The sequence below is a fragment of the Strigops habroptila genome, chromosome 1 (genome assembly GCF_004027225.2).
Source record: "Strigops habroptila isolate Jane chromosome 1, bStrHab1.2.pri, whole genome shotgun sequence".
Taxonomy (NCBI): domain Eukaryota; kingdom Metazoa; phylum Chordata; class Aves; order Psittaciformes; family Psittacidae; genus Strigops; species Strigops habroptila.
The window spans coordinates 119,174,869-119,198,525 of NC_044277.2; the positions used below are offsets into that span (position 1 = coordinate 119,174,869).

Here is a 23,657-nt window from a genome sequence, read left to right on the forward strand (position 1 = left end):
CAAGAAAAGGAAGGCTTTGGTGTGGGTGGGACATGCCAAGACCTGGAGGGAAGGCAAACTAAGTGCTGCAGGTGTTCCAGGTAGCTCTGCTGCCCATAACCAGTTTAGAAATAGGTCAATTAAATTTAGATGACAGCCTTCCTCCAAGCTTTCCCTCAGCACATCAGAAGGCGAGCCATCTTAGTTACTGGTTTCTGGTCTCTGCTCCCTGGCCTATTCATGCATTTTATACAGTCATTGTCATTTACTTTAATAAAGTAGAAATCTTCCTAGAAAAATAAACCCAGCACTGTGCACTTCTAGCTGAGGTGCTGTGATCCCTGCACAACAGACTGCAGCTCCTTCCTGTCTGCTTGTTTTGTGTCTCATCTGGTGAATCTTGTATTCTGGGTTAGGCTTCTGCTGAATTTTAGGCCACTGTGGATGATAGATAGTCTGCCTCTGTTCACCACTGTAGGCACTCTAGATATTGCTCTATGGACCAGAGTTTTAAACGTGTCTAGGTATGTATCTACATATTTTACATCGATGTACTGGGAGCTTCCTGGCTGTGAATCTTTTGGTTCCTTAACACCCCTAAAAAAATCTCCCTGTAGTCTTACAGTCCTTCATTTGTAAAATATTCATTGGAGCCAAGCTCATCTTTTACTTCGTGGTTTATACAGCATATGTGGAGTCCCAATCTTACTAGAAGTATCTGGACTGCAATGTAAAAGAATAATAACTAATGATAGTGCTACTGTATAATGCTTTTAGTATATGACATATGTAAAATAACTTGTAAAAAAAAGAACATTTATGATCTGTTTTTGTTGTTGCTATTGTTTCATGGTGACTGTTTCAGCTGACGTTCTGTCCCAACCATGAACAACTTTCATTAGTAGAGAAGGACTTTTCATGTTCAGTGTGAAAGGAAAATCCCACCTTTGATGTCAAGTCAGGATCTACTTACTTCCTTTTTAAGTTATTCATGCCACGGGGTAAAGTCTGACGTATAAAAAATAGAACAACTGTACCAAAGTGACCTGACATTTTGAATTACAGTTTCCTTTATGGAAACATGCTATAAAACTTAATAGGAAAAACAACATTTCTAGAAGTACTTTGTCACAATTTGTAGAATGTGTAAGTTCTACAATGTGATTAAAAGGCTTCTACATGAGATATTCTGTACTAAATTCTATGGTATATATCTTAGCTGAGCTACTCCCAAATCATATAGGTGTTTGGTTTTTTTTTCTTTCAGGATTGGGAAAAACAATGATGTAATGCAATTTTACTAGTTGGTTTACTAATGGATAAAGCCTTTGTGAAAACATCACTATTAGGAATATTAGAAGTTTTTAGGATTAGGAATAGCTACAAGTTTTACATAGTTTGAACAAAATTTCCCATTAGAGCAAGAGAATACTTTTTCTAAATTAAAAATTCTGGGGTCAAGTAGCAGTAGTTATTTACAATAACAGAGTTCCTTAATATGGATGAGCAACATCCACTGAATATAATTGAGATTATCTTATTAGTTTATATGGGCTTGAGCAACCTTCAGAAATTAATCTGATACTGTCATTTCATAACTCAGAATAATTTGTTAAGAGTATTTCTGCTTGTTATGTGTCTATCAATCTTGCTTTATTTTATTCTTTACTGTTCAGTAAAGGGCCTTTTTTCCCTGCTAAATGAATGTTGGTAACATGTTTCAAACCACCACCATTTAGAACAACATGCAAAATATCCTTTGATTAGTCTAGCTTTTTCTACTGATTCTTCTACAGATTGAGGAAAAAGAAGGACTTTTCCCTCTAAGCCTCATTTTTTTGTGATTTTAGTATGTCCTGTCTCTTTAACACTTAATACAGCAAATTACGTGAGCACTCCAACTTACTTACTGTACTTAATATTCAACAGAAGTGTTTTCTTAAATAAAGCTTTGGCTTTGTCTCCCAGCTTCCATTTGAATTAGTGATGAGGCATTCTCTATTAATTGATGCTCTAACCATGTTTCATTTTTTAAAAGAATTTCAAAATGTTTCCATTTTGAAGAGAAGGGGCAGCATTTGGATGAAAAAGACTTAAGGTGTGTTTAAGGCTAGGTTGAATGGGGCTTTGAACAACCTGCTCTAGTGGAAGGTGTCCTTGCCCATGACAGGGGGGTTGGAAGTAGATGATCTTCAAGATCCCTTCCAACCCAAATGAGTCTGTGGTTCTGTGATTTATGTATATTACTTCAAAAATCTGCTGTAAAGTGGCAATTTTTCTATTGCTCACTTACTGATGTGTCATTTTTAAAAGCTAGATTTTATACTAAAATTCTCTCTCACTAGCACTTTTAGCAGACAGAATTTGCTCTAGTAACACAGATCCCCTGTTAGTTAAATTCCTGGCTTCTGGATCATGGACTTCGAAGTATAGCTTTTCAGTGTCTCTTGTGGGCATAAGTTGAAGTGCAAGAAATTCCATTTAAACCTAGGAAGAAATGTTTTTGCTGTGGGGGTGATCCAACACTGGACGCAGTTGCCCAGAAAAGTTGTGGAGTCTATATCCATGGAGAAATTCAAAACCGGATTGGGCACAGCCCTGGGCAGCCTTCCCTAGCTGACCAAGCGTTTGAACTAGAACTCCAGAAATGCTTTCTTACCTCAGTTAGCCTATGACTCTATGATGATAATTATCAGCTTCCTGTTTGACAAATGCATGAACTGTGTTCATTACACTCAATATCTCAATGACACTGGTTTTTGTTTGACTGTTCCAGTTTAGATGATATCTTAGTTGGCGCCCCTCTCTTTATGGAACGAGAATTTGAGAGCAAACCTAAAGAAGTTGGGCAAGTTTATCTGTACCTGCAAGAAAGTGCTTTCCTCTTCCAAGATGCACAAATTCTGACAGGCACTGAAGTGTTTGGTAGATTTGGCAGTGCAATTACACACCTTGGAGATCTCAATCAAGATGGATATAATGGTAATTTATATGTAATGTAGTGGTATATATCTCTGTATAACAGTCCAAGTAAACTAACTTGCTTAGTTATCTGAAATAGCTTGGGTGCCTTGAGCACCTAGTTATCCTCTTAAGACATGGTCAGTTGCATCTTGTTTTTCCCTGCATATATTTTCTTAGTTCTTCTTTCCAAGATGCAAAGCAGGCATCTCTACATCTAAAACTGCACGGAGTTTTTCCTGGAAGGGGTGTTTTGTACAGTAGCCTTAAAGACGGTTGGCCCACTGACGAAAAATTAATGGACTTAGCTCCTTTTTTAACTTGAAGGCTGTTTTTCACAGTGCCATAGCCACTAGACTGTAAGGCAGTGTCACCAATGTGTGGCTCCTGTGCAAGATATAAGTCATGCCAGGAGCCATAGGATTGTATTTAGGTTCAGGGTGCACAAAATCCAAATACCATCCTGTGGGCAGAAGGGTTGTCCTGGAATCACACCATGGAGCTCAGCCCAGCTGGACCCCACAGTGGAGACATCATTTTTACTACCTGTGAGCAATAGCAGGTGCCCTCTGCTTCCCTGGGCAGGGAAGGCTGGTATCCCTGCTCTCCAGCATTCTGATAGGGCAGCAAGGAAACATTCTTGCTTTTCTCTGTCACTGTAGAGAGAAGGTTAAGAAGGATCTAGAGGCAAAGTCTTCTGCTTCATAACTGAAGATGCCATAGAGCTTTGGTGTACTTCTGCCTTTAGAGTGAAGATAAAAATTCCAAGTGCTGAAGTCAAGTTTAATAAGGGAGTCCAGCATCAGCTGCTAGATGAGAACCTAAAAATGAGAGTTGTAGATATGTATCGTCCTCTAGTGTTGTCTATTAGGTAGCTCAGCCAGTGTGGTTGCTGAATCTCAATCTAGACACATGATTCTCTCCACATCCCATGCATAGAAACTAAGAAGAGCATTATGAGTTGTGCTTCTTGGATATGGCACCTCATTTGTAAGGATTGCAGTGCTTAACTGCGTAATGCCCAAGGCCTCCTGTTAAATTCCTGACTTGGTACTATTCCCATTTCTCAATAAGACGTTGGCTTGGTATAGCTCAAAACATTATATTTCATTGTTCTCTTTTGCACGGTAAAGCACTGGATGTTTGAGGGTTTGGGGGGTTTTTTTTGGTCTATGTTGAATGTTTTATCTGGAAAAAGAAAGTTTATTTTATCTAACAGCTGTTCTGTATTAATTAGGTGACAGAGAAACTCAAGGATAATTTGTGTCTCTTTAAAAATACAGAAGTAGAAGCAGGCACTAAATTAGATCTTGGTTTATTAAAGCTTATTGAATGTCCTGGAAATACAGTGGAGGAATCTGGTGGGGACTGCCTATTTAGTATAATGCTTCCCTTCATAAGATGATTTTATAAGCCTTTGTCATGAAAGTTTGACACAGAAAAGACACTGCAAACATTTTTGTATATTTGTGTTAAAACTAGAATCCATATGGAAGTACAGAACGTTGAAGTTCTTGCATGTATGTAGACATAGGGACTTAATTTTTGCTTTATTTTAATCGTGCCCATTCTTTTTATTCTTTTATTGCACTGCAGACATTGCTATTGGTGCACCATTTGCAGGAGAAGATAGAAGAGGAAAAGTGCTAATTTACAATGGATACAGTAATGGGTTAAATACCAGCCCTTCCCAGGTTCTCAATGGAGCCTGGGCCTCACAGTCCATGCCTTCGGGATTTGGCTTCACTCTAAGAGGAGACTCAGATGTAGACAAGAATGATTACCCAGGTAAGATTTTTCCATTAGTAAGGTAAATTCATGCTTCCATTCTCTGGAAAATGCATCATGCCTAAACTGCTGCTTTTGGAAGGCAGGGGTCAGAATAAAGAATAGACATTTTTGGATAGTTCTAGCCTGCTTTCCTGAGAGTTAAAATCAGACAAAACAAATACTCCCTTTCCTGTCAAAAGACATGATCAGAAAGTCAAGAAAGGGCTTAAATGGTTACATTAACATAAAACATGTGAAGTTTACAATAAAAAGCTTAACCCTTTCCCCCCACTTCTAAAAATCTAATGCTTTCAGCTTATTGAACTTGTAAGGTCTCCTTCATCCTGGCATTCTTTCTTAATTAAAACCACGCTGTGTTGTAGAAGAAGGGATTGACTTGGTTGTGTTGCTAAGTTGTTTTTTGCTGTCCAAAGAGACATTAAGCTATACATAGTTCTTAATGTCTTTGATTGCATTTCAAAAAAGCAGAGAGAATGCAAAGACATTGCTTAAATGCAGATATTTCATTTGGGTCTTTCTACTGCTTTTATATTTTCATTTTGCTATATGGACTCTTCCTTTTTAGGTTAGCTTTCATTCTTCCTTATTAGTTTACCTGACATGCATTCGAGTTTATCAAGTTTATAACATTATTTGAGCTTCACCAGGGAGGTATTTAAAAGGCACGTTCCTAGTATCTAAGTAGTCTGAATGTTGGAGCTATTTTAAATGTGCTTATATTTACTCTCTCTCTCCTCTAGAAGCAAATCTGTTCTGTTTCTTTTCATGACAATTCAGAAGCCTTAGCAGGGGTGTGCAGTAAATCATCATATTTTGTTCTTGTGAAAGGTTCATCCACAGTAAAATGCTATCAGTCTTTACTTCCCTAACTTACTATGAAATCACATTTTAGCCTGGGTTGTTTCAAGGACAGTGTTCTTAGAAGTTGTATTGTTTCAAAAGTGAAAATTGTGATTTTCAAAGGGACAAAAATGGGATCTCTTTCACTTTTTTTTGTGATGGATTGAAAAAAACTTGAGAGGTGTCTTCCCAAAAGCGGAAGAGAGTTTCTGGGTAGGGATGTTTACAATAGAAATTACGGTTTTACAAACAGAAGAGCTGACTGCAGAGTGATAAAGTGAGGCTATCACAAGACTGAAGTGAGAGGATCTTTAGGATTTCAGAAAAGAAAGGGCTTTTAAACACTGTTCTTTTTGTTTGCATATTGTTGATGTTGCTATTAATAGTCTTTCATTGTCCATGACTAATGAGGTTCTTTTGGACAACAGAGCTCTTTCTTTATTAAAGTTTCAGCATTTAAACATTTCCTAAAGCACCCACAAGGCCCCCCAGCAAAACCAAAGAAAACAGGATATTGCATTCCTGACATTTCTAAGATTGAAAAGATATAGATAGGGAAGGTCATCTTTGAGCAGCATGGGGAAGAAAGAAGGGTAGAAGTCTAACTAATGTATTAGCATACTTTATGTGGAGCATCTTTTAAGCTAATTAGTGAAAAGGTTGGGTGATGGGTCTCCATCTTTCTAAATGTGTACTGGGGAACTGGTATAGTCAGTTCAGTTGTGAGATTTCTTGGAGCTATTCTACTTGTTATTATTGGCTCCACTCTGCATCCTACTTCCAGAATTTCATGTTGTGACATCAGCTCACTATGCGTTAGATGGTTTTGGTTTATTACATGAATTATCTATTTTACAAAAACCAAACCCAAACCCAAACCTGCAATTACTGTAACTAGCTTTTCCCTCCACCCCTGAGCTGAATATCTGGATGGGCAGTCCAGAGCACTGGTAAGAATCTGTCAGAAAATAACAGAAAGAAAAAACCTTACTGTCCATCAACCACCTCTTCCTTAACTCACAAAGACTTGAAGCACCAAAACAGAGCTGTAAAAATAGCACAACCATGGCACAGTTTTAGCACAAAATTAGAATGGCTTCCTATAGAAAAAAGAAAAAAAAAAAGGAAATAATACAGGGAAATGCAAGACCAGGACAAACACCCTGGGCAACGAAGTAAGAAATCCTTCTCGTGTCAGAGCTTTTCTTCTTCACCTCCTGACGGAAATGCTGAAGGGCAGCTCTTGTACAAGGAGGAAACGAGGTACTGAAATTGGACGGAATAGGAAGGATGTTTTATTTTAGATGTCAGCTGAGAGGCAGAGTGTTTGCTGACTACAGAAGGTCTCGGAAACTAGCCTATAATTCATTGCTTGCCAAACTGCTGGTCAGGACTGCAGTTCAAACAGTGTCGTGAAAGATTAGAAAAAAATAACCTCAAAATTTTTCATTTAAGCTTTTTAATGTGTATATTATAAAATCCACCATTTTATAAAAGTAAAATGTAATAAACCCAAGTTATGCTGACTCATCACTCTCAGCAGTTCAGTTCCCATAGACTGGGAAATGAGAGCCAGCTGTGATGCGGGGCTGCAGGTATAAACATGTACTGCCACAGTCAAAGGTGAGATTTTCTAAGCAATTAGCTCTCCCATGGCTAGAGTTCAAGTGTTGTGTGAAACCACATGAGCTCAAAAAGGGATCATGCTTGCAAGAAGTTTAGGACTGACACCAGTTTGTGAGGACTCACATAACTATAGCTGTGCTTGTATGCCCTTGAGCCTAACATTGGTCTTGAGGCAGTGTCCTGGGTTTGGCTGGGATAGAGATAATTTTTTGCTTGGTTGCTGTTACAGTGCTGTGTTTTGGATTTAGTATGCTAACACAGAGATGTTTTAGTTGTTGCTAAGTAGTGCCTACTCTAAATCAAGTCTCTCATGGTCTGCCAGTGAGGAGGGACACAAGAAGCTGGGAGGGAGCACAGTCAGGGCACCTGGCCCAAACTAGCCAAAGGGGTATTGCATACCACAGCGCGTCATGCCCAGTATAGAAACTGGAGAGAGTTGGCCAGTAGGGGCTGGTCACTGCTTGGGGACAAGCTGGGTATCAACTGCTTGTCTTTCTTGGGTGTTATTCTTCTCTTGCATTTTCCTTTTAGTATTAGCATTTATTAATATAATATTTTCAATTATTAAACTGATGTTACCTCAACCCATTGGTTTTACATTTTCCAGTTCTCCTCCCCATCCCACTGGGGTGATGGGTGGAAGTAGGTGAGCAGCTGCATGGTACTTAATTCCCAGCTGGGTTTAAACCACGACAGTCAGGCATATCCCTGCTAGGACATGAGAGGCTGAAAGATGCGAGTTACTCTACCATTTCGTTTTTAATGCACTGTGTAGCATTTTGAGAGGTTTTAGAGTTTCAGGTCATCTTCTTATCTTCTTTAAATCAGAGCATGTATTAATGTTCTTGGAGCAGGTCTCAGACCTGGAAGTCAGAAGATACTACCCGTTTGTGTGGCTTCTTATCGCAGACTGCTGAGCTTCATCCTGGGCTCAACTGTATTGATCCCAGGAACCAGTGTCCTTAGAGGCTGAATAACAAGTTGGGGAATACAGTTCCTAAAAAGTGAAGGTGAATCACAGCCTTCTGGAGAAGAGCAGCCATTCAGTACAGAAGGTGATATCTTTCTTCATCCAAATGCCAGTAGAAGCTCAGGAACAGAGAAGGAAATAGGGAGCAGACAATGGCAGCCTAATACTCGGTGCTGTTCAAGTCCTCCAGCTTTCCTGTGGATGGAGGAGCGATTTCTCCTTCCTCATCTTCCTGCAACTCCTGGCCAGCAAAGGAAGAGAGACCACCTCTTGCTTCTTGATCTTATTTAGGAAAGGCAGAGGAAGACTTTCTTGTCCCCTGGGACTCCAGTTGTGTAATAAATGTGGGAGAAAACTGATCATGGATGGATTTAATGGTGGAGTAGAAGAGCGGGCAGGGAAGAACATAATGCAGCCATACGGATATAGATGAAAGATCTGTCTAGCACTGTTGCATGTCTCCAGATGTGGCCAACAAGAGATATCTAGGGATTGTACAGTCCTGCTGGGTCAGTCTTGCCATCACTGCTGCCTCTTCTTCATATATTTTTGTGTAAAGAGCAGTGTGTAAAGTGACTTATGTCTGGCTAAAGCATTACTTCTAAGATTTTATTATTGATCTGGGTTTCAAACTTACATGTTTGTTTCTTCCTGACTGAAAAGAAAACCTCAATCAGTACTTGACAAACCAGTAATCCCAGATATTTTTCATTGGTATCAGTGGTTATGTTTTTGCAAGAAAATAGAGTGAACCAGTAATGTGGTCTGGCTTGGGGTTACATGGCACAGCACAGCTCACCATCATCAGATGAAACCTTCCTGCCCACTGAAACAGGATGGCCGTATCCAAGCTGCCTTTTGGGAAAGGTCCTTGGCCCAGAGCATTCCTGGCTACTATCTGGAAGAGTATACCCTAAAATCTGACCAGAGTCTGTGCTAAAATTATGAAAATCTGGGCTCAAGCTGTATTTTAATTTCACTTGTGTAGCCACTCACTGCACAAAGCACAGGATACAGACAGCTGAATGACCAACTAGTCAACATCGTACCTAAAAATGAAACTCTCTAGTAGGGTCAGCATGGAAGCAGGGCTGCTTTTCTTCTCGTTAGCAGCCCTGTCAGTGTAATGACCATCTGTCTTCAGCTGCCCTGGCATAGATGTTATCGCTGTAACAGTAACAGACCTCTACTTTCAGCATTGTGAAGATACTGGGATTTTTCTAACCTTTCAGCAGGGAAGAGTTAGTTTTTGTTATTAAGCACAACTCTTGGTTTGCATCTCCACAGCTTTCCAGGGAAGGTCTTCTGTAAATTGTGTCATACTCACAGACACTCCAGATGTTATGTGCCCAGAACTGTTCCTTTATCTATGCAGACAGGGGTGATAATATGGTAGTATGTGCTTTGCAGGCTCTGAGGTAGTGGGAAACTTTCAACTCTGGGAAGCATCAGAGCCAGAAAACTCTGCTGATCATCCTAACAGCTGTGTCATTTTAAAGACATGCAGCTTCCCTCTCTGTGGTGGTGTTCATCCCCTAGCTACAGCCCCAAACAAATAGAGCACTGTTCCTCACCTAGCAGAAGAATTTCAATGCCAAACAGTGGTGGTGGTGGTAGTGAATGGATGGATGCTACTTTCCCTATAGTGATTTAAGAGTTAGACAGAACCCGACCAAACTTTATAGTCAGATAAGGCTAGTGAGAGGGAAGCAGTAAGAGGAAGCAGATTAGGCATGACAGTCAGAGAGATTGGATTTACAAAGCCTACTCCATTATTTTGATGTGACTATTCAGAGGAACAAACAACGTGCAGCTTGCCCAGTCTTCCAAGCATGACACTGACAAGCTTTGTAACATATTACATCAGTATCTCTCCAGTATACAATATGTACCCAGTATTTGAAGGAAAAGACCAAATAATCCTTTTAAGATACATCTACACTAGTAAATTAAATATGCTGTCTTTGGTTCTGAACTGTCACTGATCAGTCCTTGTCCATACTTTCAAACTCACTTTCTTCCCAAAACAGGATTGCTACTCTCTTTTGAAGGCTAATAATTGGCATGGGCCAACTGCTTTAGGGGCAATCTAATGATACCACTGCAGACAGTGCAGGTACGGTACACAGGCACGTTCTCTGACACTGATTTACTAACACTGATGTAATTGTGACATCTTTCAGCAGACTGTCCGTTTCACAGCTTTCTGACAGCTCATGTTCTAAGGTCATGTTCAAAGGAGAGGATCTGATCTCACTTAATGCTGCTATAGTAAATACTGACTTAATGCCATTACTCTGGATTGGCAGTTGTATAAAAAAATAAAGCAGATTAAAGAAATTAAGGGGGTGTGTGTGTGCAGTGAATGGAGTGAAAAAGTGTAAAAGATGGGCTTTTTTCATTAGTTTAAGTGCAAATACAGTAGTAGTTGGAAGGAATTATGTGCAAGATTCTGTACTGCGCTTTTGGTACTGAGGTTAGGACATGGCAAGGAAGCATCGTACTGTGTCTGAGGCCATACTGACGAGGCCCGTAACACAGTTTATATAGCCCTGGGATTCTCTGTAATAGCAGCTCTTCAAGGTTTGCATAAAGATACTCTGAATGCCTGACTCAGTACAACCTTGTTGGCAGTCTTCTGTGCTGGAACATCTGAGCAATGTAATTATACCTTTCCACACAGCTTCCACTCCACTCCCCAGTAAATCTGGGGCTTTTAGGGGCCCTTTGCTCCATCCTGAGCTGTATTTATGTCATCAAGGCCTGGAGCATGGAATGCAGCCTCAGTTTAGGTATGTATTTTGAATTGTAGTTTATTTTATTTATAATTTTATCTTTTTGTCTTGGCATAGTTTAATTTTCATAGGAACAAAAGATATCCATAAATCTGTTTAATGGGAAAGAAATTTGTTTCTTTTGGCTTCTGGGCATCTGTTCAAAGCTGGTCCCCACTGAGTGCTTGGAGTCTGTGATTATCTACGTGATGGTGCCGCACTTCCAGCTGGTTCATCTATCTGTGCAGGGCTCAGGCATTTGGAGGCTGTAAGGTTTCCACCCTCACATTTCAGCATATGTTCAGTCACTTGATGGCTGATTATAGCTGAGCAAAGAGTTTATAATGAATAACGTAGTCAACTCATTAAGCTTGCTTGCTTGCTTGCTCGCTTGCTTGCTCTCTCGCTTGCAGCATATCCTCCAGCACACTGTGGTTTCTTCAAATGTGTTTGTGAACCAGAAGGATTTAACCAGTTTCTTTTAACACTGTGGGTGGATTCAGAGGAGTGCTCTGAATGAATTCATTATTCAAAGACTGTTGATTAGTTAGTTAGTTAATTGCTCAAATGAATTATGCACTATTGTTTCTGCTCCCTGCCTGTTTAGATGCTTGTGTAAGTCTTCCTTATTAACTTAGAGAGTCACCCTGGAGGCAGTGCCACTGAAGATTCATCTTCAAGGTATCCTGCTTTTATCCAAACACAGCTGCAGGGCTGTTCTTTTGGTTATTCTTTTTAGTCAAGCCTTTGTCAGCATAGGGAAATGTATAAAGGCATCTTCATGCTCAGTTATTATCTTAAGAATAGCATGTAGTTAATATAAACAAATTACTCTAGAAACATTTTAAAGAGGAAACAAGTGTGACAATTAGACAGATTTTCCTCAGAACTTCAGTAATCCAGTCTAATCTTATTAAAATAGGAGTATTTAACAGCTCCATCTGCTAAGTACCTTAACTCAGACAGCAGGAAGAAAATCCCCAAGTTTCTTTCTGAGAGGCAAGGGTTCTTCAGCATTCATAAATTTTTTGAGAACAATAGGCATTGTGCCAACAATATCAGAAATCGTAATCTAGTGATGATTAAATTATAAAGTTGGTCCAGAAGATTTGTGGAAGACAAACAAATTAAATCAATGAGAAGCTGCATCTGCTTTGGTCAGAGAGGACTGCAGTCATAGGAGCCAGAATGGGGAGTGGATTCTGCCCCAGATGCAGAAAAGCTGGTGTGTTTCTACCAGCTAATTAAGTTTTCACATGAATAATCAATAAAAAATGTACTGACAAGCTAAGAATTTCCTACAAATATGCTAATTTTATGGCAAATTATTATCTGTGTAATTTACAGGCATTGTTTTCTAAAATTTTTTGAGATATTTAATGAAATCACAATATTGTACCCAATGGAATATAAGAATAAAACAGTCAATCCCACTAAGTAGGGATTTACTGAAGTGATTGAACATTAACTGCCCTCTTTTGGTTTTGTTTGTAATACAATGAATAATAACATTGTATTATGAAAAGGTCGCATTCAGACAAAAGGGGAGCATTGAAATGAATTAGCCTTAGGTGTTAACAGACCTGCTACCAGAATGGTTGAAAACCAGAGAAGGATCAAGGCAGTTGAGAATGGTATGATTGGAATCAAGTGACTCTGATTTGGGTGGTGGTGGTTTGTAGTATTTAACTAAAATTCTTGAGTAAAGTTGGCTGAACTGGACAGTCCTGTGTCCTTTATTATGGTCAAACCTGAAGTAATGGCCATTTAAAGGAAATTTTATTCTGGATCTTTCCTACTGAGATTCGGGAGTGTACTGCTCTCTGAAACTCTAGAAAACAAACAGAAATCTGACCATGGGCCTTTTTGGCACCTGATGCACTGAGGGAAATAAAAACTGGAAACAGCTCACAGAGACTTTTTAACAGGGTTTCCAGTTACGCAGTTTTGTCTTTGATGAAATTTCCATTAGCACCCCTACTTGGATCAGATTTAATTGTTTTCCAGTTCCTATTTATACTCTGCAATTAAACTGACAGACTACACGAAGTGATGTTTAAAGCTGTCAGCAAATCATTCTGAGTCCATAACATCAACACTTTCATGCCTATATCCTGGTAGGGTTGCAGTGGGGAGGTGACTCAGCTATCTTCTTGTTTCATTTCTGGGTTTCTCACAAGTGAAGGATGTGCCCATTATGTACTCCTTCACTGGCTGTTGTTCTTGGCCACTGTCTCCAATGAAGTGAGATGAGATACCATGCCTTAGCAATTTCTCTTGGGACTGCTGGACAGACTCCAGCCAAGTATGGGATGCTGAGCACAGCATATGTTCCTCCCTGCTCAGAGTCCCTGGGGATGCATCTCTCACAGGAGATGAAGATGTCCTTTAAAAACCAAAAGAATTTGCTCAAATTATTAAATGCATATATCTTGTTGAGACTGGAGGTAGGACTTTGTTAATCTTCCTACTTCCTCCAACTGGTTGAATGCTTAGTAAGCATCATGGCAAGTTTCTGCCCTTTATCTCATGGTGTTTCAGGTCTGGCACAGACACGTGGCAGAAGGTGCAGGTAAACAGACCAGCTTACAAAATCCAGTGTGCCTTGAAGTGCCATCTGTGAATACTCCTTCCTTAACCTTTTATGATAATTTTATCTCAGAAAATGGATCTTCTTCACTAGACAGCACCTTGCAAGCCTTCCCTTCAGAGCAAAGTAATATCTGAAATCAGCATTAGGATTGTTTAGCTTTGCATAGTGCTCCTTGACTTCAGCAAAGGACATGCCAAAGATACTTGTTTCAGGATTAAGCTCTGTGAACTCCACCAGTTGGGATTTAAGTGCATACAACCACAAGCTGTGTTGAAATTCAAGTTAAAAATTCCTTCAGAGTCACTCTGTGCCTGTTTTCTTAGTTTTAGCAGCGTGGTTCTGACCTTACAGCTCATTTATTCCACAACAGTAATGAAGCAGAAGCACATGGCTGCTGCCACCAGCCTCTCGTTACAGATCTCTGCTTCTCTGAAGCATAGTAGATGATAAAGGATCTTCTCAATGAGATAACACAGGCAAAGTGGTCATTTACTTAAATCTATGAGGTCCCTCATCCTCCTCAAAATATGAAATATGAGAAAAGAAGTGGAGGACATTTTATGATTCTGATACTTATTTGTCTTTCTTTCTCTTTCTTTCTCTCTCCGTTTATACATGGGGTTTGAAAAAAACCCTTCACAAATGCAAAGGAGCAAAGGTCTTCATACTATCTTCTTCAGACCCTAGAAGGCTTATAAGTAGTTAAGCTGGCTTTTATTGCTATGTAATTCCAAATTGCTTGTTAAACACTTATTTTTCAGCTGTGACCTTTGCATCAGTGACATTGCATGTGTAGCATTAGCAATGAATAAAGACAAGTTCTTTCTATTCTTAGGAGGGGAAAGTTGCCAAACTTTAGATAATTTAGACATCATCTCATGCATTTTTTCATAGAAGTTATTAGTAACTTTTCTTCTGCAGAACACACAACAAATTCAAAACTTCTGCTTCTAAATGTGTGGATGTGTATTCAAATCTCATGGGTTCGTACCAATGTCAAAAATGTTTTTTTTTCCAGTGATGGGTATAGGAGCCCCCACAAGGCAATGAAAAAAAGAAGAATAAAACTACTGCTCTGTAACAGAACAAGTAGAAACAAAGCAAAATCCATCATGGATCTTCCAGCAAATGTTCTGCTGGAATATATAATGACTTGCTCGTTATATTAGATCATATATGTCACTACTAGGTATAAGTACGTTTTGTTGTTTGCATATTCATTCTTAAGTCCACTTCTCCTCCTGGGTAATTTCATTCATTCAAGCTCTTTGGGTCAAGAATAAGTATGGCTTTGAACAGAGAGTAAAGGACATGTTAGGGAAAAAGTGAGAGCTTCCAAATGAGAGCAGAATGAGCACGGTCCTGGCTGCCCAATAGATTATGCTCAAATAGGGTCTTTGTGATGGTGCCATGATTGAATGTCCTCATCTCTTTTGCTGTGTCTCCAAACCTGGCTGAGGTGGCCATGCAGAAAGACTGCTCATGGAAAACCAGTCTTCTGGTGACTGGGGCCTACAGTTGTTCCTTTAGACCCATTACAGTCTGTCATTAAAAAGCTGGACTCTGTTCCAAAGATAACAGGATTTAACAGTTAAGCAGATGTGCAAAATCCCCTTTAATATTAAAGGGGGGATGCAGAAATAGTGGGGACCTAAGTCCACATGACTGTAGAAAGTAAAGAGTTCGCTTGTACTAGTGAGGCAAAGTGTATATGACAGACTCATTCTTTTTACCTTCAGATTCAAACAGGCTCTGTTTTATTAAGCTTACTCAAGTTGTGTATTCAAGCTTTCCATTGTGCCTGTGAAAGGTTGGAGTGCTTCATTTTTTAATGAAAGATCAGATTATGAAATCATCACAAGATCAGGATCTGGATAAGTCTTGGACATCTACCTGTTTTGTGGCTGCCATAAAATAGCCCTGTATTGAAACCTTTTGAGTTACTGAGTATGAAACAGTACATATCCTAAGTTAAGTCTGTTGCAGAATTCATAAAGAGTGTCCAACTGGGAACAACAGAACAGAAACCTCTTCCTTCTTGTCTTTCGCTTTCTGTTCATAACATAATGTTTCTGTTTCCTTTAAAAAAAACCCCAAAACAAATCCCACAAAAAAAACCAAAACCAAACCAAACACAATCACAAAAAAACCGAACAAAATATTCAGTCTTTTTGGGGCTGCCAGAAAAAGTTCTGCCACGTGCGTTGTGCAGCCTTTATGGTGATGGCTATGTCTCAATCAGTTGTTTATTTAAAAGGAAAGCATCTTTAGGTTTTGGTACTGTGTGCAAGTTATCTATAAAGCTGCTAGTGAAAAGAACTCATAAATGTCCCAAAAAGGAGATAGAAACAACACTCCTTTTCTTCTTCTATTTAAAGTGTTCCTGACCCTGAATCATATTTTCTAAGGCCAATGGAAGTAGAAAAATGTAAATGTTGTACAAAAAGAGGATCAGACCCATAAACTGTCCATGTCTGCTCCTCTCTGCTGACATTCTTCGGTGGCATTCATTGTAGGACAGGCTGTTGTCCCTGTGGAGTTCTTGTTTAAACTTGTGAAATCCTCATGATCTGAAAGGCAGAGTGCTGGAAAACATGCTGCCAGACCTGGCCCAAACCCACCCACTTTGATTAACATCAAAGCTTGGTATTTGCATCATGCTTGTTGACTTCAGGGCTTCTTAAGCAAACCAGTGCTCAAACTATGGAAGCAAGCAAGCAAGGGTTTGTTTACAACCCTGGGTACTGTTTTAATTAACTCATTTAGATCAATTTAGATTGCCAGTCTGTACCACTGCAAGGTCTGTTGTAAGACTTAGCAACTGAATTGGACATGTGTAAATCAAATCATATGATAACAGTGGAGTGAAAGGGGTGCCCAGGTGGACACTAGGGAGTTTGAAAATGGAACAAAGCTCTTTCCTTTTCTTGAACTGTGGTCCAGCTAGAGGCAGCAGGGAAGTTGATCCTTTTTCTTCACTGCTTGGCTCCAGCTTTTCTCCAACGGGCCTGAGTGGTCCAGCAAGCCAGCCTGCAGCTTTCCAGAAAGCCCTGTGGGGGACTCGAAGAAAAAGAAGAAATATATGGGCCTGCAAATTCCCAGCCCAGGCTGGTGACCAGTAACAAAGACATGCCGGAGGCCCAGTGTAGTGCTGGGGTTGTTGACTCCAAATGGTGACTGATGGGGAAATAGATGGCTTTAGACGGATAATTACTGTAAGCCTTAGCACATGCTGCTACAATGCTGAAAACATTAGAAACTCTGAAATCAGCCATCCTCTAACCTTGTGTTTAGTGTTTATGTATACAGAGATGTAATGCTTCCACTAATGAACAGATTACTTAAAACATAAAGCAGGATGGGAAGGATTTTCAGGAAAGAATACTGTAAATTTTCAACGTGACCTGTATGAGAGTGACAACAAAGTGGCTTGCATCTCTCTGTGTAATGGACAATTAATGGTTTAGAATAAAATATATAGGGGTTAACAGCATCCTTTTTCCCCTTGAATACTCCTTGAAAGTTGGAGAGAAGTGAGATTGTGGCATGGGTGATCTTGCCTTAAATAGATTGGCACTTACTGGATACCACCCAGACATTTATGAGGCCATCTCTGACAATGTAATGTTTCTTCCAGGTACACTTTTGAAAAAAATTACTTAGAAAGGAATTATCACACTTTTATGTTACTGCGTTTTTAATATAAATAGTCTAATTTAGACTGGGAAAAAAATGTATGAGAGGCTTCTCTGTAGTTCTTCTGAAGCTATTTTGTTTTTCCAGATTTAATTGTAGGTGCATTTGGAGCTGGAAAAGCAGTTGTTTACAGGTAAGTGGTAAATACAATGGATTTTCTATTTTACAGCTTTGGTGGGAGATCTGCAAATAAACAAATTTCACACTCCTTTGTTTCTCTGGTGCAATGTGTAAAAGATGCTCATTACAGATGATAAATTAAGCATCTTGTGAGAAACAAAAGCTTTTTTCCTGTGCTCAAAACTGTCAGTTTCAATGAAATTTTCCATGCTTTCCATGCTTGAGTCTTAGCTCAAGAAACTTCTTCTGGAATGTTTGACTCTTCAGTTAATTTTAAACAAGAAATTTAAAAAGCATAACATTCTAAACTGGTTTCTTCACTGTGGGAATGGTGCTAGAAAGAAATTTTCAAGGGCCTGATTCTTGAGAGATCATGTACGTTAAGACGTGAACTATTTATTGAAAATTCTTCTAAAGTTGTTTTAGCCTCACTTTATGAAAAATGTACAAGATCCTTTTTTACAAATCACAAAGTTGTTGCTGACTATGGACTAAATGCACTGCTTGATTAGAGGTATAATTTAAAGCTACCAAATACATAAACAGAAATCTGCTGTTCTCTTAGTCTGGCCATGCTGACAGTTCCTTGCATTTAAATATCTACCATCCATTGATGCAACAGTGTAGTCACATTTCTTGATTCCTGTCTGTCTTCTTGTAGTCTGTATTCCCAACAGTACCTGACTGAGGGAAGGTGTGTTCTGCTTCCCAGCTGAGTATTTGTCAAAGCATAAGAGTTTTGTAAAACAGGAATGTTAGCTTGTTTTAGCTAACATTGTAGGTGCAGTGAGTAGACCTGGTATTCCTAGTGCCCAGAGAAATAATCATGTGAATACTTTGCAGTGCATTACATTGCAGTGGCATGAATGACTGCACAGGATGTGAAACAGAGAATTAGATCCAGTGTGTGTGTTAGATAGCAGTAAAAAATGTGTTCTGTTCAATTGAAGAAAATGAATAGCAGGAGGCCATTTCCTGGCCAGAGTATATCAAATATGCAACTTGTCATGTTGGAGAAACAGGATTTTATTACCTGCAGTTTGCTAGAAAAAAAGGTTTTCCCTCTTGCAGAAAAATTGAGAAAGTAATTTTATTTTTTAATGTCTTGCTGAAGTAATACAGAGAAGTAATCATAAAAGCTCAGCTGTGGATTAAAATATGAGGAAATGAATTTTTTAATAAACTGGTTTTGCCAGGATTATGTAAACTACTGTAAAATAGTACTGCTGTCTTAAAAAAGCAGAATTTAGACCCTTTCTTCTTTTCATTTGTCTTCCAAATTGCTCTCAGCTATAGATTATCTCATTACTTAATAACAGATTGTTATTCAAAGGGATGATTCCCATCACTACAACTGTGTATTTGCATATTCAGCAGAATTTTGTGATGATTATTCCTGGTTTCTGAAGTCAGTTGTCTCAAGACATGTCAGACAGAGTTGTTTATTGGCTCAAGATATTATAGATCAATTTCTACTTTAACCAAATTGTTTCTTGTTTTAAGAATCTTAAATAGAGATAGCAAGTCTGAATATGTCACTGTTAATGGAGACGGTATAAAACAAATCCAGCAGTATAAAATATGACCAGAGGATTGCTGGAAATCCCAAAAGGCAGACTCCGTCCCTTTATTAAAACCCAATGTGATGAAATGTGTCTGTTGTGCCGTAGTCCCAAGAGACACCTATTGGTTAACTGTAGGACAGTGTTTCACTGATGCTGTTAACCTGTGATTTCTTTTGTGAAGAACTTTAAAATGTCATAGTAGGAGGTATTATGGTTGCCGAGAAAAAATAAAGTTCTTTTGGGTAGGAGGAGCATTATATAAGTGTTTTCTCAGAAGCAACCCTACATTTCTGGCTTCATTGTGGCCATCTCAGTTAAGTATTTTCTCTGCTGCGACATAGGTACTGATGTGCTCCTTCTGTATGCAGTGAACCTTATTTCTGTCCCTCAGAGCCAGACCTGTGGTGACAGTGAATGCTCAGCTCATTCTGAACCCCATGATTGTGAATCCAGACAATAAAACTTGTCAGCTCCCTGGCTCTCAGCTTTTAGTGGCCTGGTAAGTTCACGATAAGAACAAAAACATCCTCATCCTCTTTCTATTCCTAGCTTCCTATTCCTAACTTTTCTTGCAGCTTTTTGTTGAACATACTCAACGTTTCAAAAAAATGTTCAAACATGCTATGAATGCAATAGAAAACCCCTACACAGAACAGAGTTCTTTTAGGTATCTTCCAGTACTTCACAGATTCTCAAAATGAAGTACCTAAAGGTTGAGTCCTTTCATACACCGAGTCTCCTGTGTAGGAGGATGCTCAGTGTCTCCTAGGGATCAAGATGCAAATTCATATGCAATGTTTGGATGAATGGAACATGAAACAGCTAAGACAGACAAAACACAGAAACACTGATCTGTCAAAACACACATCTTTGTTGAGAAAATATATCAGTGAAAGTGCTAAAAAGAGCTGGTGCATCCACTGTTTTCTGTTAGAGAGAGAGAGATTTCAGTCCTTTGTGGAAGAGAGAAGATATCTGGCTGGCCATCCTGAGAGCAGTTCACAGGATGTTGTTTCTGGCTGAAATTGGTCAGAGGAAAGCTTTTTTTAGTGCTTTGTACAAGACAATGTTGCATATATCTTTAAAAGAGAAACCCTCCACCACAGTAGCATTTAACTTTGAAAAGAAAAAGTACATTCAAAAACTTGAAGCTAATTAAAACAATTTAAGATCAGTTACAAATATAAAATGCTTGCAGGACAGTTGGAGGCTATCTAATAGCACATAATACAGTGTAAAGGCACGTTTACAACACTAGTAAAAGTTCCCTTAGAAAGGACCCCAGGAACAGCTGATAAAAGAGGCTATTGCAAATACATAAGATACTGTTTGAAAGTGGAAATCATAACAAATGAGGAAACCGAAAATAAAACAGAGCATAAACACGTGCAACTTGAATAGCAAATAGCAGTGAGTCCTGCCAGAGGCACTGTGAGGAACAGATTTCTAAGACATGAAAAGTATTCATATCATTTTATTTAAACACATTAGAAGCAGAAATCCTGCCAGGAAGTGGGCTGGATGAAAAGAGCATCCAGGTGTAAAGGAGGACCCCAGAAGACAAGGTGACTGCAGAAATTTTTCACTGCTTTTAAACCAGAGGTGGTCAAAGGAATTCCCCACACTGGAGACACTCTTTGTATGAGATGAGTTCTAAACATCATCTCAAATGTAAGAGTCAGCAGAAGTGTTTTTAGAACAAATTGTTAAATATGAACCATAAAAATACTCATGACCAGAAAAAGTTCATTCAGGAGTCATAAAGAAACTCAACTCTGATACACTTAAATGACTAAATAAGTTGGCTTTCAATGCATCTGGGAAGGGGCTGTCAAGAGATTTTCACTTTTGCTCTGTTCTTTCACACTTTATGGGACTTCCCATATTTGCCATAATGTTCCTTGTTTCCATATCCTGTGTAAAAAATCACCCGTTTACAGAGCAATGGGGAAGGCACTTGGTAGAACTAAGTCCCACAACTTTAAAAAGCTTTGGCCTTTCTGGAATAGGATCCAGATCAAGATCCATCCTGATTTTTTGATTCAAGCACCTTTTGATTTAATCGTGGGTGTGATAGAGAATTTAAAATATCAACACTGGGCTGAAGCATGTTCATTGATCCAGATTATGTTTTTTCAGAACCTTCAGACTTTTTAAGAATGCTTTATGTCATAAGGGAAATGATTTTGAAACCCTAACATCTGTCAACAGTGTACTAAACGAAAAAAGGAATGGTTTTGCACAAGAAAATAAATAAAAACATCTCTGTAAAAAAAGTATTCCTGCTGTGAGATATGGTTTTAAAAAGGGAGAAAAAACAAAGTATGCTCCTTTAACGTGCGTTTTTTTCATTTCTTTTCATTGTTGTGTTATAATAAGCCAGAAGATGTTTGGTTCATATCTACAAGAGTTTTAATTGGAGCATAATTTAATTTCTGTCTGCTTTATTCAAAAATACTCTTCCCTAAAGATTTAGTTTGTGTTACAAAACAACTGAAGAGCAGCTGCTATTTTCCGTGTTGTAATTTTTCTCCTTAGTTGATACAAGCTTGTATTGTCCATATGAAAACAATTAGTAGGGAAACTCCAGCAGGCAAAGAATTTCTCAGTCCCATGGGATAGATTTCTGTATCTCTCAGCCAGCTGTGCAACTTGTATAAACTGTGTACGGACTGACACTGCAAAATTAGAATGAAAGGAAACCTCCTACCCAAAGAGTTTGAGGAAGTGTGTGTGTATGAATAATGTGGATTATTCTACATTTTAAACTATTAGGAAAATATTATTTTTGCCAAGATATAAATTGGAAAGCTGAAGCACAGAGGAGACATGCATAAAAAGACATTTATATGCACATTTTTAGGAGAGTTGTCCTGACCTTCTAGAAACATGTAATTCTTTCTCTGCCATTTTTAAAACCCAGCTCTTCCTGAGTTCCCAAAAACTAATAAATTTAGAATAAATTCTGCAGCTTTGAAGCTACTAAAGAAAATGTTAAAATAATTTCTTTTTTTTCCTTTAAGTGTGAAAGATGCAGGTTAATTTCTGGAAAAAGGGGTAAATAAATCAAATGTTTACATTTTTAAAAGCTGTTTTCACATCATATAATTTATTAAGTCCAAGACAGGGTTCCAGCTACCTAGAGGTCTAATTTATCCCTGCATTGGTATTTCTGTTACCATTTGAGATCTGATTATCAAATATTGTTCTTAACTGCATAACTTTTGAACTATTTTTCTAATTTTGCTCCTTTCTATTCCTAGTATTTTCTTTTCCCATTGACTTAATTTGAAACTGGACGTGATTGGTGCCCCATGGATATGGACCTAAGAGCCTTTGTACTTTGTTAAGATGACTTTGTGTGAGATTTGCCCTAGTCTGGAGCAAGCCTGACTCCACAAGTCAGACAGCAAAGTCATATGGCCAGGAGTCAGAAGATGCATACCTCACACCTCAGGGGCTGGTAGGAGTAAAGTAGGCAGGTGGTGACAGTTGCTACTCAGGAAGCCCATTGCCGTGTTGCAGACCTCTGCTGTGCCAGGAACACAGCTGGGTAATTTGATAGTATTAGTTTTAGTAGTCCTAGAGGTAGCCAAAAGGCAGTCATTTGAGTTATCTAACAGCCTTTGTGTTGCCACAGCCTGGGCATGTGATGTAGCCTAGCCATGCAAAGCCTGCAGTGTTTAAGCTCTGTGTTGGTCGTTGTAGGTCACTGAGTTAGACTTTGGCATAACAAAATCTAAAAGTAGGCCAAGAGCATCAAAATAGAAGTATATTGACTTGCTTTTAAGTATTATTCTTCAAAGAGGAAACACTTTGTTTAAAGGTCATTCATCAGTAGAGGATAACAGCTTCTGCTATTTTTCTGTAGAGGTTTGTGGCCTTGCGGGTTAGCTGTAAGCCTTACACAGAATGGAGGTCCGTAGCATCAGAGCTTAAAGTGCCTTTCTGCTAAGGCATTATCTATTCTTCCTCTCCATGTGCAATCCTGTGTGCTAAAGAAATTGTTAACAATAACAAATGACGTCTGGTAGGATCTGGTAATTCCTTGCTTTTCCCTTCCTGAAGTAAGTTTCCTATTTTTTTTCACCTACTAGAACAGCCAGACCAAAATAAATCCTTTCTGGTATAAACTGCAGCCCGGATAACATTATGTGTAACTGATTTTCTAAGGATTAACCATTTTGAGTAATAATAGGTAATTTGGATTGACTTCTAAAGAGAGTACCCCCATCTATGCCATGAGTAGTTTTGAACAAAGAGGAATATTTTTAAGCCGCTTCTTCTAATAATATTAAAAATGTTTCTGTGTACTTGAAGAACATAGAAGTAATTCAAACAAACCTGTTTGTTGCCCTGAGACTACCAGGAAAAGCTAGTAAGTTCAGGTTTGAGGCTTTCCCTCTATTTTGTAGGTATAGTCAAATACTATTCAAATACTCTTCAAACCGCACATAGATGACACATAAGCTTGTGTGATGTGGGCATCTCCTCAGAAAGGCAAGATTGATAGCACATAAAAGTTCATATGCTTTAGGACGATTCCGACTTGTTTCCACTGTTTCCCACTTGTTTCTTATCTGCTGAAGTTTTCTTCCTTTAATTGTTAATTGTCTTGTTTGGTTGATTGCTCCTACAAGCAAGCTTGTAAGCTCAGCTATTGTATTTTTTAGTGTGCCTAGGAGGCAGATCTTAAATCTCATAAATACTTTAGACTCTTGTTCTCTTTTCTAGTCTGTCTT

At 38.8% G+C, this 23,657-nt stretch overlaps 1 protein-coding gene across 1 annotated transcript in view; it reads left to right on the forward strand.

Annotated features, from left to right (window-relative positions):
• Positions 1 to 23,657, forward strand: part of ITGA8 (integrin subunit alpha 8) — a 112,148-nt gene that overhangs the window by 26,283 nt on the left and 62,208 nt on the right. Inside the window, 4 exon segments of the mRNA XM_030495772.1 lie at positions 2,756 to 2,961; positions 4,537 to 4,728; positions 17,318 to 17,363; positions 19,307 to 19,414. Of these exon segments, the coding sequence (XP_030351632.1) occupies positions 2,756 to 2,961; positions 4,537 to 4,728; positions 17,318 to 17,363; positions 19,307 to 19,414 (552 nt within the window).